General features: G+C 52.3%; 1 protein-coding gene across 6 annotated transcripts in view; it reads left to right on the top strand.

The window, feature by feature from the left end:
- The window catches only part of PIK3C2B (phosphatidylinositol-4-phosphate 3-kinase catalytic subunit type 2 beta), a 65782-nt gene that overhangs the window by 13631 nt on the left and 30939 nt on the right, over nt 1–21212 (top strand). For 2 of the 6 annotated variants that reach the window (XM_038585983.1, XM_038585984.1), the window contains exons 2-10: nt 10106–11129; nt 14382–14482; nt 15092–15246; nt 15561–15681; nt 18673–18784; nt 18939–19018; nt 19371–19434; nt 20289–20435; nt 21056–21089. In XM_038585983.1, the coding sequence (XP_038441911.1) occupies nt 10194–11129; nt 14382–14482; nt 15092–15246; nt 15561–15681; nt 18673–18784; nt 18939–19018; nt 19371–19434; nt 20289–20435; nt 21056–21089 (1750 nt within the window). In that variant the 5' untranslated portion in view covers nt 10106–10193. Of the gene's footprint in view, nt 1–1738; nt 1873–10105; nt 11130–12597; nt 12694–12824; nt 13129–14381; nt 14483–15091; nt 15247–15560; nt 15682–18672; nt 18785–18938; nt 19019–19370; nt 19435–20288; nt 20436–21055; nt 21090–21212 lie in introns of those variants that run through there. The other 4 variants (XM_038585985.1, XM_038585986.1, XM_038585988.1 and 1 more) reach the window with 4 other exon arrangements.

Raw genomic sequence — 21212 nt, 5'->3', positions numbered from 1 at the left:
GGACTCGAAGAGCCCTCTACTAACCCTGGTATCAACTTGGGCTTCAGATAAGTGGAATGTCTTGGGTAGGCCCAGGGAATCCAGGGATGGAAAGTTAAGTTCCAAGAACAAAGACTGAACCATGTGGACCTGCTTTAATTTGGCCAAGAGGATGCTAGAGAGTGGATGGGTGGGCAGGAGGAAAGCACAGACGGTTGTTTTCTGTGTCTTCACACTTGGAAATAAGTGATACCCACAGAGAGGGAACGTAGATAAGAGAAAGACCTTGTTGGTCCATGTGATTCAGTGATGGGCCTACACCAAAGAGGCTTGCAGACCTATAGATTTTCCGTGAGGAAGCCAGCATCAGATGGGTATTTGTCTGAGACAGGGAGTTGACCTTTCAGATACACCTTCCTGTTGGATTCGTGATGCAGGGCACACTGACCTTCCCTCCTAGAGCCGAGCCTCTTGGGGCTGGGGTGGGTGGGTTAACAGGGTGGCAAGTGTATGGAGGGAGAGGTGGGGGTTGGATCCCTGGCTGCAAAACCAGTGGGATTTGGGATATGGGTGAGTGTGGGTGTTGGGGGGTGGAAAGGGGCAGGGGTCTTCTGAAGATAAAACTCTGGAAGCCAAAGGGTTTAAGTCCGCATGGTCTCCTTGACCCATGTTGTTCTAAGAGAAGGTGCTGAAGGTCCCTTCCAAGGTAGTCCTAGAACTGAGTCCTCTTCCCTTATTAAAAACTGCTCAGGGGCACCTGGGTAGCTCAGTCTGTGAAGTGTCTGCCTTTGGCTCAGGTCATGATCTTGGGATAGAGGGCTTCTCCCTCTCCTTCTGTCCCTCCCCACCACTCATTCTCTCTCTCTCAAATAAATAAATAAATAAATTTTTTTTTTTTAGTATATGTGCTGCCGAAGCGAGCACTAAATTTTTTTTTTTAAATAAAAACTGTTCAAAGGTGGGATGCCCAAGGCTGGGGGCTTGAGACCCTTCATATATATATATATATTTCTAACCATCTTGCTTGACAGCTCTCCATGTTCCCTGCCCCATGAAGATGGGCCAAGACATGCAGTGTTTTCCTGCTTTGTGCCCCAAGATGGGTGGGGCTTGAATTATTTATGGGGATGCCTGTCACTTTTGCTAGATGGTGAGCTCCCTGCATGACTGTGCCACAGTTATCTGAATACTTCGAGGAGGAGTGTGGCACCTGGCGTGTAGCTGGTACTCAGTGGCCATTGGGATTCAGTTCTGTGGGTCTGGGTGGGAAATGACCTAGACCCCTCAGGCTGAGCAGAGCAGTTCTGAAAAGGCACCCTACAGCCAGGCAGCAGGAAGCCCTCTCCGCCCACAGCTGGCCCCTGGGGCTCCACCCTCTCTGGCACAGGGACTGAGCAGAGCAAGCTCATTCTAGGGAGTTTCCTCTCCTTTCTCTCCACCCTTTGACTCCAGACCATTGTGTGGCTCTGCTCTGACCCTGTTTCCTCCGTGGCCAGCCTCCAGCCATCCTTTGGCAGCCATGTGGACTATTTGGTGCCTGGTGCTGCTTGGATCCTGGCACTGACCTGCTCACCCAGAAGCATACTCTCTTCCTCTACCAGCTGACTGCATGGGGCTTGGTGGAGTCCCTTTCCCCACTTCCCACCTGTCTTTCTGGTAGTCCCAAAACTGTGGTCTGTAGGGTCAAATCTGGCGACATATCTGAATTGCCTGGGGGGGGGGGGGGTTGGGGAGGGTTTGTAATGATCAGAATCCAGGGATTCACCCTGAGTCAGACCCTCCAGAAGAGGGGCCAGGAATCTGTACATTTGGAAAAACTTCCAAGATGATCATCGGGAGCATTCGGATGTGGACTTTGTATTAGATAATATTATCCTGTGGACCTTAAATTTGGTGAGTGGCCTGATGGCAGTGTGTTTATATAGGGGAGGGTCCTAGATCTTTAGAGATTCAGGCTGAAGTATTTAGAGGGGAAGCATTTGCATCTTACTATCAAGTGGTTAAGCAGAGAAAGAGAGCCTGCCTATGGGGAAGTGTAGACAGAGTGCCTGCGGGTGGTGAGTGGAACCCAGCTGAAGGTGGTCTTGTGGACAATTTGTATTTGCTCTCTGAAAGGGGACTCGAGAGGAGACCACAGCCTGGGCCACTTAGGTGTGCGACTTCAGAGGGCGCCATTCACACGGTTCTCTTTGTTGTGGTCAGAGGGTGGCATTCACGTAGAATCCAATGCGTGGGTGTGCCTTGGAGTTGTGTGACACTGTAGTACTGGGCCCAGCTGCTTCTTCCTGGATGGGCTGCAAAGACCCAGGCCCTCACCACCCCAACCTCTTTCCTGGGATTTTTTTTTCTTTCTTTCTTTCCTGGGATTTACATGAATTTTTCACAGCATCCCTAGGAGCCCTTGAGGACGAAGGGAATAGAGCAGTTTCTAATTTGTCAACCCTGCAGAAGCTGGCGGAGAGGGAGCTGAATTGGGGAAGGGGAGGCGGAGGCAGGAAACATGAGATTCTGATTCCTAAAATACTTTGTGTATCCCCACCCGTCCCAGAAAATGAAATTTGGGGCTTGAGTTCTTAGAGGACGCCAGCTCGCTCTAACTCTAGGTTGTTGGGAACGTTGCCCCTGCCTTCCCTCTTTCCCCCTCTGGATTTCCCTTGTGCCTGGCTGCCACTCTGTACTTTCACTCCGCCTTAGCGGGTGGCTCTCCTGGTCCTGCAGGGTGGGGGTCAGGGTGTGCTGCTTGTCTACCTCCTCACCTTCAGAGTGAGCAGAGTGCTGAGCCTTTCTGAAGGAGCAGCTGCCAGTGTGGCCCTGGGCGCAGGATCTGTCTGCAGGCTGGGCCTCCTTCTCTGCATGGCTGACAGGCAGTCTGGTGGAGACCTGGCCAGGCACCAGGGGACGGTGGTTAGACAGGGGTAGCTTGGCTTTCTTCATCTGAATTCCAGTTTTGGAAGAACCTCAGGAGCCAGGCCCACTGGCTGGCCCACCCGTGGGCCTTTCTTCTCTTTCCTCCCAGGGCTAAGGCTGCTCTAGGAGGTGACGTTGGAATCCTCTGAGAAATTTGACTTGAGGAAACCAATTGGTTAGAATCAAGGGCCCAGAGTTGGAAGGTACTTTGTGAGGTGGTTCTGTGTGGCCGCCCACCTGCCTTTACAGATGCCAGACCCAGCCCAGTGAGGTGATACCCAGTCCTGTGTTGGTAGGACCCCAAGGAAGGGCACCAGCTGCATCCTGATTACCGATCTTATGTCTAAAAACTTTTACTACCAGAAAGCTCTTTTCTTACATCCCAGTTCAAGTATGTTTCTCAATGGAAATGAGGTGAATTTGGAAGTTAAGGAGCTTGATGGTGGTGGAGGTGACAGGTCCATGCCTATTTAATTTTTTTTAATTGAAGTTCGATTTGCCAACATATAGTATAACACCTAGTGCTCGTCTCATCAAGTGCCCTCCTCAGTGCCCATCACCCAGTCACCCCATCCCCCCACCCACCTCCCCTTCCTCTACTCCTTGTTCATGTCCCAGAGTTAGGAGTCTCTCATGGTTTGTCTCCCTCTCTAATTTTCCCCACTCACTTTCCCTCCTTCCCTTATAATCCCTTTCACTATTTCTTTTTTTTTTTAATTTTTATTTATTATTTATGATAGTCACAGAGAGAGAGAGAGAGAGGCAGAGACACAGGCAGAGGGAGAAGCAGGCTCCATGCACTGGGAGCCCGATGTGGGATTCGATCCCGGGTCTCCAGGATCGCTCCCTGGGCCAAAGGCAGGCGCCAAACCACTGTGCCACCCAGGGATCCCTCTTTTTTTTTTTTTTTTAAGATTTTATTTATTTATTCATAGAGACAGAGAGAGAGAGAGGCAGAGACACAGGCAGAGGGAGAAGCAGGCTCCATGCAGGGAGCCTGATGTGGGACTCGATCCCGGGACTCCAGGATCACGCTCCAGGCTGCAGGCGGCGCTAAACCGCTGCGCCACCGGGGCTGCCCTCACTATTTCTTATATTCCATATATGAGTGAAACCATGTGATGACTGTCCTTCAATTGACTTATTTCACTCAGCAGAATACCCTCCAGTTCCATCCACGTTGAAGCAAATGGTGAGTGTTTGTCCTTTCTGATGGCTGAGTAATATTCCATTGTGTATATATAAACCACATCTTTATCCATTCATCTGTCGATGGACATCGAGGCTCCTTCCACAGTTTGGCTATTGTGGATATTGGTGCTGTAAACACTGGGGTGCAGGTCCCAGCATTTCACTGCATCTGTATCTTTGGGGTAAATACCCAGTAGTGCAATTGATGCTTATTTAATTTTGAATAAACTATTTTAAGACTATATTTGAGGTACGCACAAGTTACTATTGAGAGCATAAAGAAGCGGCCCTTAATCCCATCTGGGACTAAGAGAAAGCTTCCTGGAGAACGTGATGTCTGAGCAAAGGCTAAGGAGTGAGTTAGAGTCCCACAGGCAGAAAGCAAAAGGGAATTGGGAAGGGCAGGCCCAGGGGAAGGAGGATGTTGAACAAGTCAGCAAGGTATTGGGTCCCTGGCAGTGAATGACTACAGCTGAAAGGAAGATGGGGGGTGGTGATAAAGGAAGCAAATAGAGAGCCTTTGAAGGTGTGGAAGCAGGCAGTGAGATGATCAGGTTTACCTTTCAGAAAGAGCCCTCTGGCTGTTCTGGGGAGAATGCCTTATGAGAGGGGCAGATTAGGAGGAAGAACTGTGAGGAGCCTATTGTAATAACCCAAATGGGAGAAGATAAGGGCTTCCTTAGGGCATCTAGCAGGAAGGACTAGATTCAGGAATACAAAAGAGGCAAAGTCACTTAATGAGGAAGAGCCGGAAGACTTTGTTGACTGGCTATGGGGACAGGCAAAGGACGAATCCAGGGAGGCTGTAGGGTTTCTAATTTGGAGGACTGGCTTGTGCCCTTTGCTGAGGTGGGGAACCAGGAGGGTGGAGGGGTTGTGGGAAGGAAAGGACAAGGTGGTAGTTCAGTTTTGGGGCATTTGGGGCTTGAGATATGGGCGGGCACATAAACTTGAGGGCAAGATACACCATTGGATACACTCCAGCGCATGAGTGGGACGCATCAGAGATGAGACGCAAGGTTGCCCGAGCAGAGGGTGTTAACAGTGGCTGAGAACGGAGTCCTGACACCAGCATTTCAGGGGTGGACAAAGAAGGAGGTAGAGAACAAGAAGAAAAAAGTGTCATGGAAGCCAAGGGGTAAAGAGTTTAGGGAAGAAGGGAAGGGTCTGGAAAGCTAAATGCAGCAGCCATGTCTGGGTCAGTAGAAATGCCTGTGGAAGGGCACCTGGGTGGCTCAGTCAGTTAAGCATCTGCCTTCAGCTCAGGTCATGATCTCAGGGTCCTGAGATTGAGGCCCACATGCACAGGCTCCCTGTCCAGCAGGGGGTTTGCCTCTCCCCCTCTGCCCCTCCCCTACCTCCACTTGTGCTTGCTCACTCGCAAATAAATACAATCTTAAAAAAAAAAAAAAAAAAAAAAAAAAAAAGGCATGTGGAATTGGATGGCCTGGGTATTGTTCCTGGGGTGGTTTTTGTTGGAAGGATGGGGACAGAAGCCAGATTACAGTGAATCGAAGGGTAAATGGGAATTGGGAAAGTACATGTGTCTTGTGCTCTTGGAGAGCCTACTGGGAAGGAGGAACAGAAAAGATACTGGCTGGAGGACAAAAAGGCAAGAGAAGGTGCTTAGGGTGTAGGGTGTGGGGTTTTTGTTGTTGTTTTCTCATACTTTCTTTTTAAGGCTAGAAGCAGTCTGAACATGTGTATGTGCTGAAGAGAGAGACCTCATTAAGGAGAAGGGGCAAAGGTACAGTGGGGGAAGGGATATGATCCCGGAGGAGATCCAGTGAATGGGGCAAGAGGACAAGAAGGTTGTGCCTCAGCAGGAGGCAGGAACCCACTCTCCCCGAGACCAAAAGGAAGAAAGGGAGACTGCATGCAAGTGTGGATAAATTCATGCATGAGAGCTGCAGGAAGTTGAGAGAGATTATTTCCAATAGCTTCAGTTTTCCTCTTCATAGTGGTGCCTGGCAAAGGCAAATCCTTCTTTTTTCTTTTCTTTCAAGAGAGAGAGAAAGTATACATGCAAACGGGGTTGTGGGGCACAGAGGGGGAGAGAGAATCTCAAGCAGGCTCCATGCCCAGCGCAGAGCCTGCTGTGGGGCTCGACGACCGTGAGATCACCACCTGAGCGAAAATCAGGAGATGACACCTTAACTAACTAAGCCACCTAGGTGTCCCTAAGTCTTTTTTATTGTGGAGAGAAAATGAATGGAATTTATGGTAAAAAGCATGATTGGAAAAACAGTGGAAAAGAAATGCTTCCTGTTTCCAGTTGAATAGGGGTCTATAAACTTTTTTCTAAAACCATTTGATTGGGGCAGCCCCGGTGGCTCAGCGGTTTAGCGCCGCCTTCAGCCCAGGGTGTGATCCTGGAGACCCGGGATCGAGTCCCACATCAGGCTCCCTGCATGGAGCCTGCTTCTCCCTCTGCCTGTGTCTCTGCTTCTCTCTCTCCTCTCTGTGTATTCTCATGAATAAATAAATAAAATCTTTAAAAAAAATAAAAATAAAATAAAACCATTTGATTTATTATTATTATTGTAGTCAGGAGTTTTGTTTCATGGGTCTTGTCCTGCAGGTAAAATAACCTGATGTGGGGCCCAGTGAAACGCAAGGAGAAGCTGTTCCTCTGAGCTTCAGAGCCATCTCAGAGATGAATTACCAAACACAGAGCTTCCAGGCAGGAAAGATTTGGGATCAAGCTGGACTCAGGGTAGGCAGAGCTGTACTCCCTGTGCCTGGTGTTCAGCATATTCAGGACAGAGCAATCATTCATTCAGCCATCCATGACTAGAAGAAGGAATTTCTATTACCCAAGGCCAATCAGACCTGGAAGTTTTTGTTGAAGGCCCCACATCTGAGTGGAGAAGAGGGGGAGATAAGAGGGACTATGCCTCTGAGGTCATCGGCTCTGTGGCCCTCTCTGAATCTCAGCAGAGGTCTAGCCTCTTTGGGGTGGTTAAGGGGGTGACAGAGAGTGGCAGCCCAGCCCTGAGAGCACTGGGAGGGTGTGTCTCACATCCTTGTGGGACTTGAGCTCCAGGGGAGCTGCACTGACGCTGGGGTCCCAGAATCAATGTACTGATCAGCCTCGGCACTGATTGGAGCCCAGAGATGGTCAGGGGCTGAGCTGCCCACGGGGACAGAGACTCCTGGGAGTCCTAAACATCAGCCTCATCCCAGGACAGCAGGTGTTCAGGGCTCGTCCCAGCTGTCATGGTGACTTCACACTTGATGTTCCTGGTGTTTACTGCTGATGGAGACTCTGCCTTTTGGAGATTGTGACCCCAAGGACAGCAAGGTGAGCACAGGTTGACCTGACTTCTCTAGAGGGACAGAGAGGCCCAGAAACTTCAGTCCAGGAAATTATACAGCCAGAGAAGAGACAGCTGGGTGTGTGTGTGTGTCTGTCTGAAAATGAGGCCATGTAGGCACCCCTAAGTCTCAGTATTCTCTGGAATGAAATGCTTGGTCCAGCTGGAGCATTTATTTGGTGTCTCCTATCTAAGGTACAAGAACCTTTTCCTGGGGCCAGTTTCCTAACTCCCAGCAACTGTGTTCTGGGTACCTCCATCTGCTCATCCAATTCCTTTGAATTTCAAATAGTAAGACTCCCTCTTACCCTCTGTTGGTAAAAAGTAATCTGTAAGTTGTTGAAGGATGTAGATCTCAAAAGGCAGAGAGTCACTTCATATGCCCCAAAGCTGGGCTTGGGCTATTCAGTCTTCGGCGAACTACTTGCTGAGATTCACTAAGCCAGGGATGCCTGGATGGCTCAGTGGTTGAGCGTCTGCCTTTGGCTCAGAGCGTGATCCTGGAGACCCGGGATCGAGTCCCACGTTGGGCTCCCTGCATGGAGCCTGCTTCTCCCTGCCTGTGTCTCTGCCTCTGTGTGTGTGTGTGTGTCTCTCATGAATACATAAATAAAATCTTAAAAAAAAAAAAAAAAAAAGATTCACTAAGCCAGCCAGCCACAGCCCTCTGGGGACAGGGTTCTTCGCCTGGGCCTAATGGGGAGACCATCAGGGCGGGCACCTCAGGTCAAGTGATACCTTCATCCTAACTCATTTGGGAGCTGATGGAACTTGCCACCCAGTATCTGTCTGAACCTTTTGTCCTTTTGATGTTTTCAACTTTCGAATCATAAGAAACAACATGCTTAAAAAAAAAAAAAGAAAAAGAAAAACAACATGCTTCATGTTAATTACCTGCTGGATAAAGCAGTACAACAATGAGTAATTTTTTTTAAAGATTTTATTTATTTATTAATGAGAGACATGGGGAGAGAGAGAGAGGCAGACACAGGCAGAGGTAGAAATAGGCTCCATGCAGGGAACCCGATGTGGGACTTGATCCTGGATCTCCAGGATCAGGCCCTCGGCTGAAGGCGGCACTAAACTGCTGAGCCACCCAGGCTGTCCAAGAATGAATAATTTTAGATAATTTTATGAAATCATGAACTTCTTAGCTGCTGGCAAAAAGGATCTGAAGTGGCTACTTCACACTCACCTCACAACCTAACCGAAACATATATACACATAAGTCTGTGGTTCTTAGCTCCAGCTATAGACCAGCATCTCTTGGCGTTTAAAAAAAAAAATACTACTGTTCTACGGCAGACCAGTTAAATTAGACACTCTTAAGAGTACCCAGGTATCAGTACTTTTAAAAAGGACCCCTGGTGTTTTTAATGTGTAATCAGGGTTGAGAACTGCTGGGCCAGGCTAGCCTTGTCCTGTTAACGATTCATTCAGGGCTATCTTCATGTCATGGCTTCTAAAGAAAAGGATGCTAACGCTGGAGTACATGAAGGGGGCTGCTTTCAGCCAGTGGCAGCTGGCCTGGAGGTCCTGGCTTCCTGTCTGGTGTCCTGAGGGCCAAGGGGAATCGATGTGGCACACCTGTAATCCGTCAGGTATCTGGGTCTCACCTGTTGCCAGGCTTTGTTTTATTACTCACATTGGTTTATTTGGGGAGGAACTTAGTGCAGTCTGAGTAATTACAAAGTCTGTTTCATTGGACTCTATTTCACTTTATAGCTTTACTGAGGTATAATGGACATACAATAAACTGTACATATTTAAGATGTGCAATCTGGTAAATTGTGACGTATTTATATACCCAAGAAACCTTTGCCACAATCAAGATAATGAACATACTTATCATCCCCAAAAGTGTCCTTTAAAGCTTCTTTGTCATCCATGCCTCTTTTCCCACCTTACCTTTCCCCAGTTAACCACTGATCTGCTATCACTGTAGAGTTTTCATTTTCCAGGATTTTATATAAATGGAATCCTACATATTCGTGCTTTTTTGTCTAGCTGCTTTTACGCAGAATAGTTATTTTGAGATGCATCCGTGTTAGGACATGTGCCGGTAACTCATTTTTTGTGGCTGAGTTAGTATCATTACGTGGACAGAATCGCATTGTTTAATCCATTCCCCTGTTGATGGACAGACTTGGGTTGTTTCCAGTTTGGGGATATGACAAATAAGGCCACCGCGAATATGCGTATAAGTCTTTGTGAAGATACGTGCTTTCAGTTTTCTTGGGTAAGTGACTAGGGGTGGGTTAATTGAGTCATATGGTAGGTGGATGTTTACCTTTCAGCAGGCTGCCTGTTTTCCAAAGTGGTTGCCCCATTTTATATTCGCCACCAGCAGTGTATGAGAGCGGTCCTCTTTAAATGGATTGAAGAGCCCCTTTTTCTGTCTTCTCTCGCCTGATGCAAGGTGCCTCCTTCCTCCCTCAGGGTACATGGGAGAGAGAGGACCAGACCTCCTCTGCCATTCCCAGGGTATGTGGGAGTGAGGGACCAGACATCTATAGATAAATGGAAAGGTGAATGGATGTATTAAATGGATAGAGTTGTCTGCATTTCTTCTCTCCATTTTTTTGTTTCTTCCCATCTGCTGTAGACACTCGAGGAGCAGGCAGTGACCCAGATGATGTCACCTAAGTCACGTTATTAATTCAAGCCTTTTTGTGACTGAGTGATTGATGTTTTCAACCCCTCACCTGCAGGTGCCCAGACACCATGCTGGAATCCTGCACACCTGACACTGAGAGAAAGTAAAAGACTTCCTTGTCTCCTCCATCCCCCGTCCTCACCATGTCTTCGACTCAGGGCAGTGGGGAACACTGGAAGTCCCTGGAGTCAGTGGGCATCAGCCGCAAAGAGCTGGCCATGGCCGAAGCCCTGCAGATGGAGTATGATGCACTGTCCCGGCTGCGGCACGACAAGGAGGAAAGCAGAGCCAAGCAGAACACAGACTCCTCTCTCATCAGCTGGGACGAGCCTGTCCTAGACTTCTACAGCAAGCCGGCAGGAAGGCAGAAGGACCTCAAGCTCTTACGTGGTCTTTCTGGCTCTGATCCTACCCTCAATTACAACTCACTCTCCCCGCAGGAGGGGTTACCCAACCACTCTACCTCCCAGGGCTCCCAGCCTGGCCCAGATCCCTGGCCCAAAGGCTCTCTGGCTGGAGACTATCTCTACATTTTCGATGGTTCAGATGAGGGACTCTCTTTGTCCCCAGGACAGGGGGACATAGATGGCTCTTCCAAGAAACTGTCCCCACCTCCTCTGCCGCCCCGAGTCTCTATCTGGGACACCCCTCCCCTACCTCCCAGAAAGGGGTCTCCCTCATCCTCCAAGACCTCCCAGCCCAATGACGTCAACACCTTTTCTTTGGCAGAGCAGCCTCCAGGCAAGCTGCTGGGGCGTCGCATCCTGGAAGAGGAAGAGGAGCTGGGGGGTGGGGCTCCGGGGCGCCTGCTCGGGCCTGTGGACTATGACGGTATCAATGATGCGATCACACGGCTCAACCTCAAGTCCACCTATGATACAGAGATGTTGCGTGACACCACCAGGGGCTGGAAGGAGGGCCGGGGGCCCCTGGACTTCAGCGGCAAGGACACTCCCGGAAAACCCGTGGCCCGGAGCAAGACCATGCCCCCTCAGGTGCCTCCCCGTACCTATGCCTCCCGCTATGCCAATGGAAAGAATACGACACCAGGCAAGAACCGCCGGATTTCCGCTGCCCCGGTGAGGACCTCAGTGTGTCCCTTCTGCCTCCCCTCCCAGTGCCACTCGGACACAGAGAGTGGGCCTTCTTTCTGAATCTTTGTTGTTCCAAATTCGAATCTGCTACCGGCTCACCCTGTCAACCTCTCCTCCTCTCTCCCCTGTCTTCTGGCCCCTGGGCCCTGGCTGGGGAGAGGAAGAGGGACACCACTAGAGATGTGGCTCCTTTTCAGGGCTGAGCTTTGTACCAAAACAGCCCTTGCCAGGGCAGGTGTTTGTGATGTCGGTTCCTAGCATGTGCTCGCTTCACAGGGTAAGTTCCGCACCGGGCTCAGGGGATTCTCTGTGACTCTGTGGCTGAATGACCCTGTGGGCTGGAGCAGGTTGCTTCTGCTTTCTGACCTGCTTTGCCCAAAGTGCTGTAGTGCTGAGGCTCAGTCACAGTATTAACCAGTGTTTCGTGCTCAAGAAGTCTGCCTGATAGTCCTAGGCACACAGCTCTGGTCTTTCCTGTCCCAAAGTTTGGTCCTTGCTTTGCCTCCCTCTGTGTCTCCATCTTTCCCTTCCCACCCCCGGCTCTGCCTTTCTCCCTCTCTCTCCCTCTCCTCTCTGGTTCTATTTCTCTGTCTCCCTCCGTGTCTCTCTCTCTCTCTCTCACTGCACTAAAATATACATAACAAGGTTTACCATCTTGGCCAATCTGCAAAGTATGGTCGGTGACATTAGCGACATTCACATTGTTGTGCTGCCGTGGCCACCGTCTACCTCCTTTCACAGTAAAAATATTTAAAAGAGGGGATCCCTGGGTGGCTCAGCGGTTTAGCACCTGCCTTTGGCCCAGGGCGTGATCCTGGAGTCCTGGGATCGAGTTCCCACGTCGGGCTCCCTGCATGAAGCCTGCTTCTCCCTCTGTCTCTGCGCCTCTCTCTCTCTCTCTCTCTCACACACACACACACACACAAATAAATAAATAAAATCTTTTAAAAAATATTTAAAAGAAATGCAGTATGACAATAATGATTTTATTTTCATGAGTGGATAGTGTAAAATGGCATAGTATCTACATAGAAGCACAGGGTAGGTTCCAGGGCAGCTTTGATCTTTTTTTTTTTTTTTTTTTTTTTTCTGATTTAAAAAGTATCAGTAGCATCTCCATGGGTGGGACCTGAGGACACTTGGAGTTTCACCCTTGGGTCTGGAAGCCCTGACCCCAAAAGGAGTCAAGAGGTACCCTTGTGGCTGGAGGTTTCTGTAGGAATGGCGTGCCACTTCATTCCATCCCTGTTTCCTCCTTATCCATTGTCTAAGGGACACAGGGGCTTTCCCACCGTGTGTCCCAGCAATTGGGATCCTTCACAACTCTGGAAAAGCCACATGGTCCTTCCTTCCTGTGCTGCTGCTAAGAGAGTCCCTCAGAGCAGAATCCGCTTCTGGGAGAAGGCACGACTCTGGAGCTCAGGGCTTTTTAAAGGCCCTGCTGTGAGAGGTGGGGCTGCTCCCGCTATTTATAGGGACAGGGAGATTCCTGTTCCCAGCTCCGAGTTCCTCGCCCAGAGCTGGGCCTGCTCGGAGGCAGGCCACCCGGGTAGGTGGTCACCTCTGTTGCTCCCTATCTCTCTTGCCTCCTCCCACGGCCTCACCCTTCCCCGTCACCCCCGTGTGTCACCAGGGTTCTGAGGGGGCCCTGGGTCCAGCGTGTCCTGGAAGAAGCTAGGGCAGAGCCAAGAGCTCGTGCCAGTTCTAAGGGGGGGAAATGCGGCCTTGGTCCCCCCCACCTCAGCTCGGGGCAGGGGCGCATCCCACCCGGAGGGGGCACCTCTCGGGCCCTCGGCCTATCCCGCCGCCCCGCCTCCACCGGGCTTTCGGACGGAGGGACCCTCCTTATCCCAGGCCTGCGGGGCCAGCCCTGGAAATGGTGGGCTCCACATGCCAGCCTGGCACCCCCACTGCCAGCCTCTGCCTGGCAGACTCCCCCAGCCAGCGTCGGGCGATGCCACCAGGGCCTGCCAGCAGGGCAAACGTAAGTGGCTTTTGTTTTCTTGTGGAGCCAGGGAGTGGTACTGGGGGCATGAGAATGGCCTTCGGTAGCCACGCTCTTCCTCTCCCCGGCCTTCCCCTCCTGTCTCTCCGTCTCCGTCAGCCTCTCTGCCTCACTTCTGGGGGCTAATTGCTGACAGTGGCACTATTGTGAGTGGGACCCGGGCTGGAACTTGGCAGAGCAAGGGCCTCACGTGCCAGGGCCCCGCTGCCGCCCTCCCCGGAGCAGGGCTAATGAGAGGGGGCACTCAGAGGAAACAATTTGGATATTCAAGTGCGGAGCTCAGTTGCTGCCATCTGCCCCAGGGGTGGGCAGGACGAGACCGTGAGAGGTGAGGCCTGGAGCTCCCCGGAAGCAGCTGGTGGCAGTGGCCGCGCCCCCGGACCCCGGCACCTCTGGGCAGGCCTGTCTGGGAGACCTGCCATGCCCGCTCCCCGCACCCTTCCTCCTCCCCGGGCCCCGCCGCAGGCCTGGCAGGCGCTCGCCAGCCGCCAGCCGCCGGCCGCCAGCTGCTCTGCGCCGGGAGGGACGCCGAGGCCCCGCTGACAGAACCCCCGCCACCGCCCTCGTGTTCTTCGGTGGGAACGGGGCCCGGACGGGCTCCCCGACGTGCCAGCCGGGCAGAACCTAAGCCTCTCGGGAACCAGGAGGAGCTAAGCCTCCTCCGGGTTCTCTCCTGCCCAGGAAGCGGCCTGAAGACTTTCTTGCTCGAATAGCATTGGCCGAGGAGGCCTGTGTGTCTGTCACCGCCTCCTGCGGTGGGTCCGGGGCCTCTGCCCAGAGCCCAGCCTCCGTGGGCACGGTTGGGCCGCCCACGTGCTCTGGCCTCCACACCAGGCCCGGGAAGAGTAGCCGTCTGCAGAGCTCTCCGCCACACCCCTCGAGCACCCCCCGAAAGCCGCCCAGCGACCCAGCAGTGCTATGTGCTGCCTCACCTGGGTTGAGCTTATTAGATGCCGCGCCTCTGCCTCCAACCCCGGGAGAGGAGGTTTGGCCACACCTTGTCCGTCCCACCCAAACTTACAGCGTCAGGTTCTCTCTTTCTGCTTGGTTCCTGGTCTCCTAGGACAGCGGATGTATTATTCCTAAATTTCCCACATTTTCCTGTGCCCCCGAATGTTCAATGCTTGAAAAGCCTTTACATCCAGAGTTTCAGGGTTTAGATCTGGGAGCAACCTGTGGGAACAGGGTGCCGTAAGGGAAAAGGTGCTGAGTCGCCTGTTCTTCTCTTAAAGGTGGACTCACGGCCCCATACTATTGCCAACGGCCATGAATTATTTGAGGTCTCAGAGGAAAGAGATGAGGAAGTTGCTGCATTTTGCCACATGCTGGATATGTAAGAGTTCATGAATGGGGTGCCTGGGAGGGCTCTTAGGGGCTGGGGAGGAGGGCCAGCCCATTCAGAGCTTTCTCTAGGAAGGAAGGAGGGTCATATTGAATAAATCTCAATTCACAGCTACGAGGTGCTTCCAACAACAGGTGTCGGCAGACTTTTTGAAATCTTAGAAGTTTCACATTTTGGACATTTATGAACCCTCCATCCAACAGTCACATTATCCTAGTGGCTTCAGGCTTGGTTTCCCTCAGGAGCAAATGCACCACTGATAGAGCTAAGAGTATTTTACCTGGAGCTAAAAGAGAAAGGAAATGGAGCCAGGAGAATTTCCCTTTGAATTTAGCAGGGAAAGCTTTGTCACTGTAGAACTGTCCCTACCATGCAGTGGGGCTTGGGCAACATTTTGTAACTGTAGCCAATATGTCGAGAGCAAGGTTTCCAGGAGCAGCTTCCCCACTGCCCCCATCCTGGCCTGCAGGCCTGGAGAGCCAGGCTGAGCAGCGACAGAAGAGCCCTTGGCCTCAGGGTGGGAGGGTCCCAGCAGGTGTCTTCTCGACTGCTCTCTTCTGAAGGCACAGCGAGGGTCCTTCTCCCTCTCTTCCTGCACAGCCTTCGATCTGGCTCTGACATCCAAGACTACTCCCTCACCGGTTATGTCTGGAGTGCTGTCACCCCGAGCCCAGAGCACCTTGGGGATGAGGTCAACCTGAAGGTGACTGTGTTGTGTGACAGCCTACAGGAGCCACTCACTTTTACCTGCAACTGTAAGTGGGGAGGGTGGATGAGTAACCCTTGAGGGGGGGCCACGGAGGACAGTAATGTGACCTCAATTCCCACCCCACCTATGGCCCCCTGATGAGGGGCAATGGGGAAGCTCCTCCAGGGGACTGGCTCCAGGGCCAGTTTTATGGGCCCCACAGTCACTTTCCCCAAGCCCAGACTGTGTGTTTGCCTGCTTTCTCTGGATAGCAGTTGTGCTGAAGAGTGCTTAGTCAGGAACAGGGGGATCAGCATGGGGACCCTGAGCCCTGCCTGCCCTGGCACTCCTCATCATTGCTCCCCTGCCCCTCCCTTACAGGTTCTTCCACTGTAGACCTGCTCATCCACCAGACCCTGTGCTATACCCATGATGAACTGAGGGATGTGGACGTGGGGGACTTCGTGCTGAAGCCCTGTGGGCTCGAGGAGTTCCTGCAGAAGTAAGTGAACTGTCAGGAAAGCGGATAGGAGGTGGCACCTACCTTCTGGGTGGTAGCATTGGGAGGGGGCTCCCTCAGGGTGGTGCTGGGCTGTGGCCTGGGGCCGGCAGCTCCTCCCTGATCACACTTTCTGGGCCCTTGCACAGCCACGTCGCACTTTCCCCAGGCACTGTGTCTTCCAGCAGGGCTGGTCGGCTTCTGAGCCAAGTCTGCTGTGGAAAGAGCTTGGAGCTGGGACCAGGCAAAGATGAAGTCCTATCTGCTTGCAGACGTCTGCATGTGGAGAGATGCGTGTGTGGGGCCGGGGGGTGGGGGTGGAGGGGACTGTCAGGGGCTACTTCTCCTAGACTGTGTGTCTCTGTGGCCGGGGACAGATGGAGGACTGGGCAGAAATGCCCTTATGGAACTTAGTGGAGAAATTACAATGGTTCCCTCCTCCCCCTTTCCCTGCCCCTAAGCCTTTCCCCTGCTGGCATGTGCAGCTGGTTATCCTCCTCAGCAAAGGCTTGCCTCCAGCTCCTCTCCATCCAGTGCCTTGCCAGTGGGCAGCCTCCTGGAAAGTCTGAGGTGGACCAGCTACAGCTAAACCCTATCCGCTGCCCTGGGGCTCTGGGTGCTGGGGCAGGGCTGCGGAGAGGGTACACCACCTGGGCTGTGTGGCAGGCTCTAGAATCAGCCAGAAGGCAGCAGATAAGAGAAAAAAACAAAGATGTGCTTTCCTCCCTAAGATTCTGGCTGCTTACTGCCTGCTTCCTCTGGCCACTCAGAGAAAGCAGCCTTGGCAGTGGGGAAAGGAGGGACCTGGATCTCCATCCTTAGGAGTGCCTCAGGAGTGCCAGCACTCTCTCTAGATGCAAGGATGTTTGACCAATGGCTAGAGCAGTTTTTTTTTTTTTTTTAAGATTTTATTTATTCATGAGAGACACAGAGAGAGGCAGAGAAACAGGCAGATGGAGAAGCAGGCTCCCTATGGGGAGCCTGATGCAGAACTTGATCTCAGGACCCGAGGATCACAACCTGAGCCAAAGGCAGACGCCTAACCACTGACCAACCCAGGTGCCCCTGGCTAGAGCAGTTCTTGACTGGTTTCTTTCACTCTGGGGAAAGGAAGGGCAGGGCCTTTGTGGTGCCACTCCAGGACCACCATTCAAGTGTGTTCCATGTGTACTCATTTTCCCTGGAGGAATAAGAGGGGCTAGACTCAGGGTCCCCTGGTAGAGAGCGCCCCAGGCACTCTTATAAGGGAATAAGGGGCATAATGGGTCACAGCAGTAGGGCTGGTTTGGGTTCTGGCTTGTAAAACCCAATCCTCAGTTTCTTCCCTGAAATGTAGTAAGGACTGAATGTGAGAATGACCCAGTGAGCAGAGAAGGACCAGCCCAAATGGAAGAAAGCTTACGGATCCAGATCAGCTGGACACTCCAAAGTCTTTGAGCCTCCAGGGCTGAAGGTGGTAGATAAGCTGCCAGATTCTGATGTCCTGCCAAGACCTAGCTGGAGTGTTTAGTGTGAGGTGCAACTGGATCAGTGGTCCTGGGGTCATGCCCCTCCTACCCTTTAAGCCGAATACACACAGAGGAAAGCCTTCCATAGAGAAGGTCAGTTAAGTCCCCAGGGGACCCCAGTGTCCGTCACTTTTGGTTCAGAAGCCCCCCTCTTCCACCAAGGCTCTTCCCTTCCCTCCCACCTGACAGAAAAGCTTAGACCTCTGAGCGCAAGACAGCTGTCTTGGGTAGGGATGGACAGACTCCCTGGGGATTCCAGAAGGCTGTTAGCTCCCAAGGAAACCCTGTGGTTTCCTACTCATGCCTAGCAGGGGCTGATGCTGAAGGGGCGCGGTGGGTCCAGGATGCAAGCTGCTCTCAGATAAGAACCTTGAGACAGTCCCAGGGGAGGGCTGAGTTTCCTGCTGCCTCCTCCACCCCCACTTCACTCTTCCTTCCTCCTGGGGCACTCCCACCAGACACACCAGCCCAGCCGCTTCGCCCCCAGGGTTTAGCTACTGCTCAGCCTTGGTAGGTTGGAGCCTGGATCCAAGGCTTGGTCCTAGCTGGACCCAGACTGGTCTCAGGCCAGTACCTCTTGGGCTTCTGCACATACTCCTCTCCTCTCCCCTCCATTTCTGGCCTAGATTCCCAGCTCTACTGAGGAAGGAAGTCCCTTTCCGGCTTCTGTTACCCAGCTGCTGGGACCCAGCCCAGGCCTGCAATGCTGGCCTGCAGGACAGACTCACTCTACCCCTTATCCTGGGTTTCCTTTCTGACTATGGTGTGATTTGGGAGGGAGGAAAAGTCTGGCTTACGGATGGACTCCTGTGGCCTCCTCCGAAATGTGGGTAGACAGGGTCTCATATGTTGTTGCTGGAGCAGTGAATGGCTTGCAGGTGGATGTGGGTAAGGAAGTCTGTAGAGATTTGTGTTAATCACAGTCGGACAGGACCCACAGAGGGAGGGGAGAAGCAGACTCTTTTGGGCTTGGGAATAACAGACTTAGAATCTTGGTGGGTTTGTTTGGTTGGCCTCAGCACCCCAGTCGCTGATGGTAGGGGGGGCAGGAGATGAGGGCCACGGTGTGGGGAGAGTGTCTCTCAGGGAGCACCACACCCGAGCCAGAGCACAGGTGCATTCCAGAGTGTCCTGCATACTGAGCCAAGAGAATGAGGTTCCATCACTGTCCCCCTGAGAAGTCTCTGTTCCCCACTCACTCCAGAAGGCCCAGCCCTGGGACGATTGTTGTGATGATGATATGGGTAATAAATGCCTGGGAAAGTCTGTGTTTGTGTAGACTAAGGTTACAAGTTATTAGATGGCTTTTTTTAGACAGACTTCCATTTCTTTCCCTGAGCTCTATAATGATAGATTTCCAGGAGCTCAGATAGTACCTCCTCACTGCCCCCTTCTCCCTATTTCTCTCTTCCTGGGATTAAGGTATACATCCCCCTTCCCACTGAGTCCCCAGGGCGCTAATGGTCTTGTCCCCCCACTCCACCAGCAAGCATGCCCTGGGCAGCCACGAGTACATTCAGTATTGTCGCAAGTTTGACATCGACATCCGGCTACAGCTGATGGAGCAGAAAGCTGTACGCAGTGACCTGGCCCGGACGGTTCGTGCGGGGGTTGGGTTTTCGGGAGGCTGCACAGGGATGGGGACGTGGAGTGGGCAGAGGTGATATGGAACACCTTCAGTGGGAGTAGGGTAGGAGCGTGGGGTTGCAATAAAGGTACTGCTCCTCTCTGAATAGGACGCTTCTTACACAGGTGAATGATGACCAGAGCCCCTCCACCTTGAACTACCTCGTCCATCTACAAGAGAGGCCAGTCAAACAGACCATCAGCAGGTGAGAGCAGGTGCCATCTTGGATGTGGGCCAGCCAGGAACTGTGAGGGTACCCCAACCCATAACCCCACTTACCTTTCTGCCAGGGCCAGGGGTTCTTACAGGTGTCTGGGATGAGACCCAAGAGTATTATAGGAGAAGAGCCTCACTCTAGGGTGTGTTGCATTTCTTCCCTCTAGTACTTTGCCTTCGTTCTCCAGATGAGGGGTGGTGAACCTATGGAAAGAGTGGGGACCCCTTTAAACTAGAATCTGAATCCTAAGCTGTGGGGAAGGAGGAAGAGACTAGGTCTCTCAGTACCCTGGGTCTGTCTTGACCTCTCCTGTGACTTTTCCCTGTCCCCAACTCCCCAGGCAGGCCCTGGGTCTTCTGTTCGACACATACCACAATGAAGTGGATGCTTTCCTGCTGGCTGATGTGAGTATAAATCATAGGGCTGGCCCAGCTGCCCAAAGCTCCTCCCCTCCTTTACTGTGATGAGACGGAGGGTCTCTGAGTACCTTTTGTGCACTAGTCTGGCCCTACGTTAATGGCTGCTGTGGGTAGAGGAGCATAAACATGGTCTTAGTCTTGGGGAGCCCATATTCCCACTAGAAAGATGGGACAGTAACATAGAGCTATTAGACAGAACAGGTGGCTATGAGTCATCAAGGGTTCTCAGAGAGTGATAGGAAGACAGAGTAGAGTGCAGGAGGGGGGCACTCTGAGAAGGAGGCCAGATTTTCACTGGTCCTTGATTTGCACTTATACAGGTATTCAGCACAGGATAGGTGAGGGAATTCCAAGTGAGAAAACTTCAGGGGCCCAAGGGCAGAGGAGGATGTGGCAGTGCAGCCTGTCTGTGGTACTGAGATGAAATCCTGGAAATTCTAAATGACAGGACGAGAAATAAGGCTGCCTGGGCAAAGGGGCCTGAACAGGGTCTCTGGCTTCTTTGCTGTTCCCTATGGATTGAGTTTATTAAAGCTGTGTCTCCGGGGGATGTGTTTGTATTATGTGTTTGTACAGTAGCTGCCAGAGGGAGTCTGGGAATAGGAAGAGGTTCAGGGGAGATGGCTGAAAGACCTGGGAGCGTGGGCATGGCTCATCTAATTCAAAAGGAGTGACCGTTGGGGGCTAATGCCAGATGCTTGACAGTCAAGCGTGAGATTCCACTATTCCTCCCGAGGGTCAGGAACCCCTACTCCCCCCAACCCATTCCTTCAACAGCGCGGCGGGTGCTGGAGGCTAAGAGTGCTCACCTGCCAGCCTTGCTGTGCCGCCTCCCACAGGGGGACTTCCCACTGAAGGCTGACAGGGTGGTCCAGTCTGTCAAGGCCATCTGCAATGCCCTAGCCGCCGTGGAAACCCCTGAGATCACCAACGCCCTCAACCAGCTGCCCCCCTGCCCCTCCCGCATGCAGCCTAAGATTCAGAAGGTAACGGGCTCAGAGCACTAGTAGGGGGAGGGAAGAGAACAGTATTTGCAGGGAAACTGGGTAACTGGGTGTCCACTTACTAAAAAGATCTTCTCTCCACCTCCTTCCTGCAAGTTTGGAGTTTAACCACAAGAATTCTCGTGTCCCTTCTTCCTGAGGATGAGGGTAGGCTAGGGTCTGCCCTGGCACTGATCGCCAGGAGCCTGGGCTGGCCAAAGACTTTATTCATAATCACCAAGGCATTGCCTGGCACTTTGCCTCCCCATCAGGGTGCAAAACCAAACCCTCTCCTGAGCTAGGGGCTCTGTGACTCCCCAGTGGCGGCCGTGGGCCATACACAGGGCCAGCAGGATAGGCACCATGACCTGGGCCGGAGTGACCTGAGTGGGGGGAGCGTCTCATTTGGGTGGACACAACTTTAACCTTGGCCTGGCTCACTCACTCTATCCATCACATGGCTCTGGTACAAACCATGATGCGGTCTTCCCTGAGGAGTCTCTGCTCCTCAAATTTCAGGCTTGTCTGATCCAGATGAGCACAGCTGTGAAAAGGCCTTCTTCCAGCTGTGCTGGAAAAGGCCACAGCCCTGAAGCTCCCCTCCCTCTGCTTTTCCCCAATAGGATCCCACTGTCTTGGCTGTGAGGGAAAACCGAGGTAAGGAAACTAGTCTCCATCGTTATTCAGCAGGGGCAGCTGAAAGCAGCTCTCTGTCCAGATTTCTTTTGTCCCTGGCCCCTTGATTTATGGGCCTAGGTCTGCCTCTGCATGTGTGTATAT

This window comes from Canis lupus, chromosome 38 (assembly GCF_011100685.1).
Source record: "Canis lupus familiaris isolate Mischka breed German Shepherd chromosome 38, alternate assembly UU_Cfam_GSD_1.0, whole genome shotgun sequence".
Lineage (NCBI taxonomy): Eukaryota > Metazoa > Chordata > Mammalia > Carnivora > Canidae > Canis > Canis lupus.
This window is presented reverse-complemented; position numbering and strand designations above follow the sequence as displayed.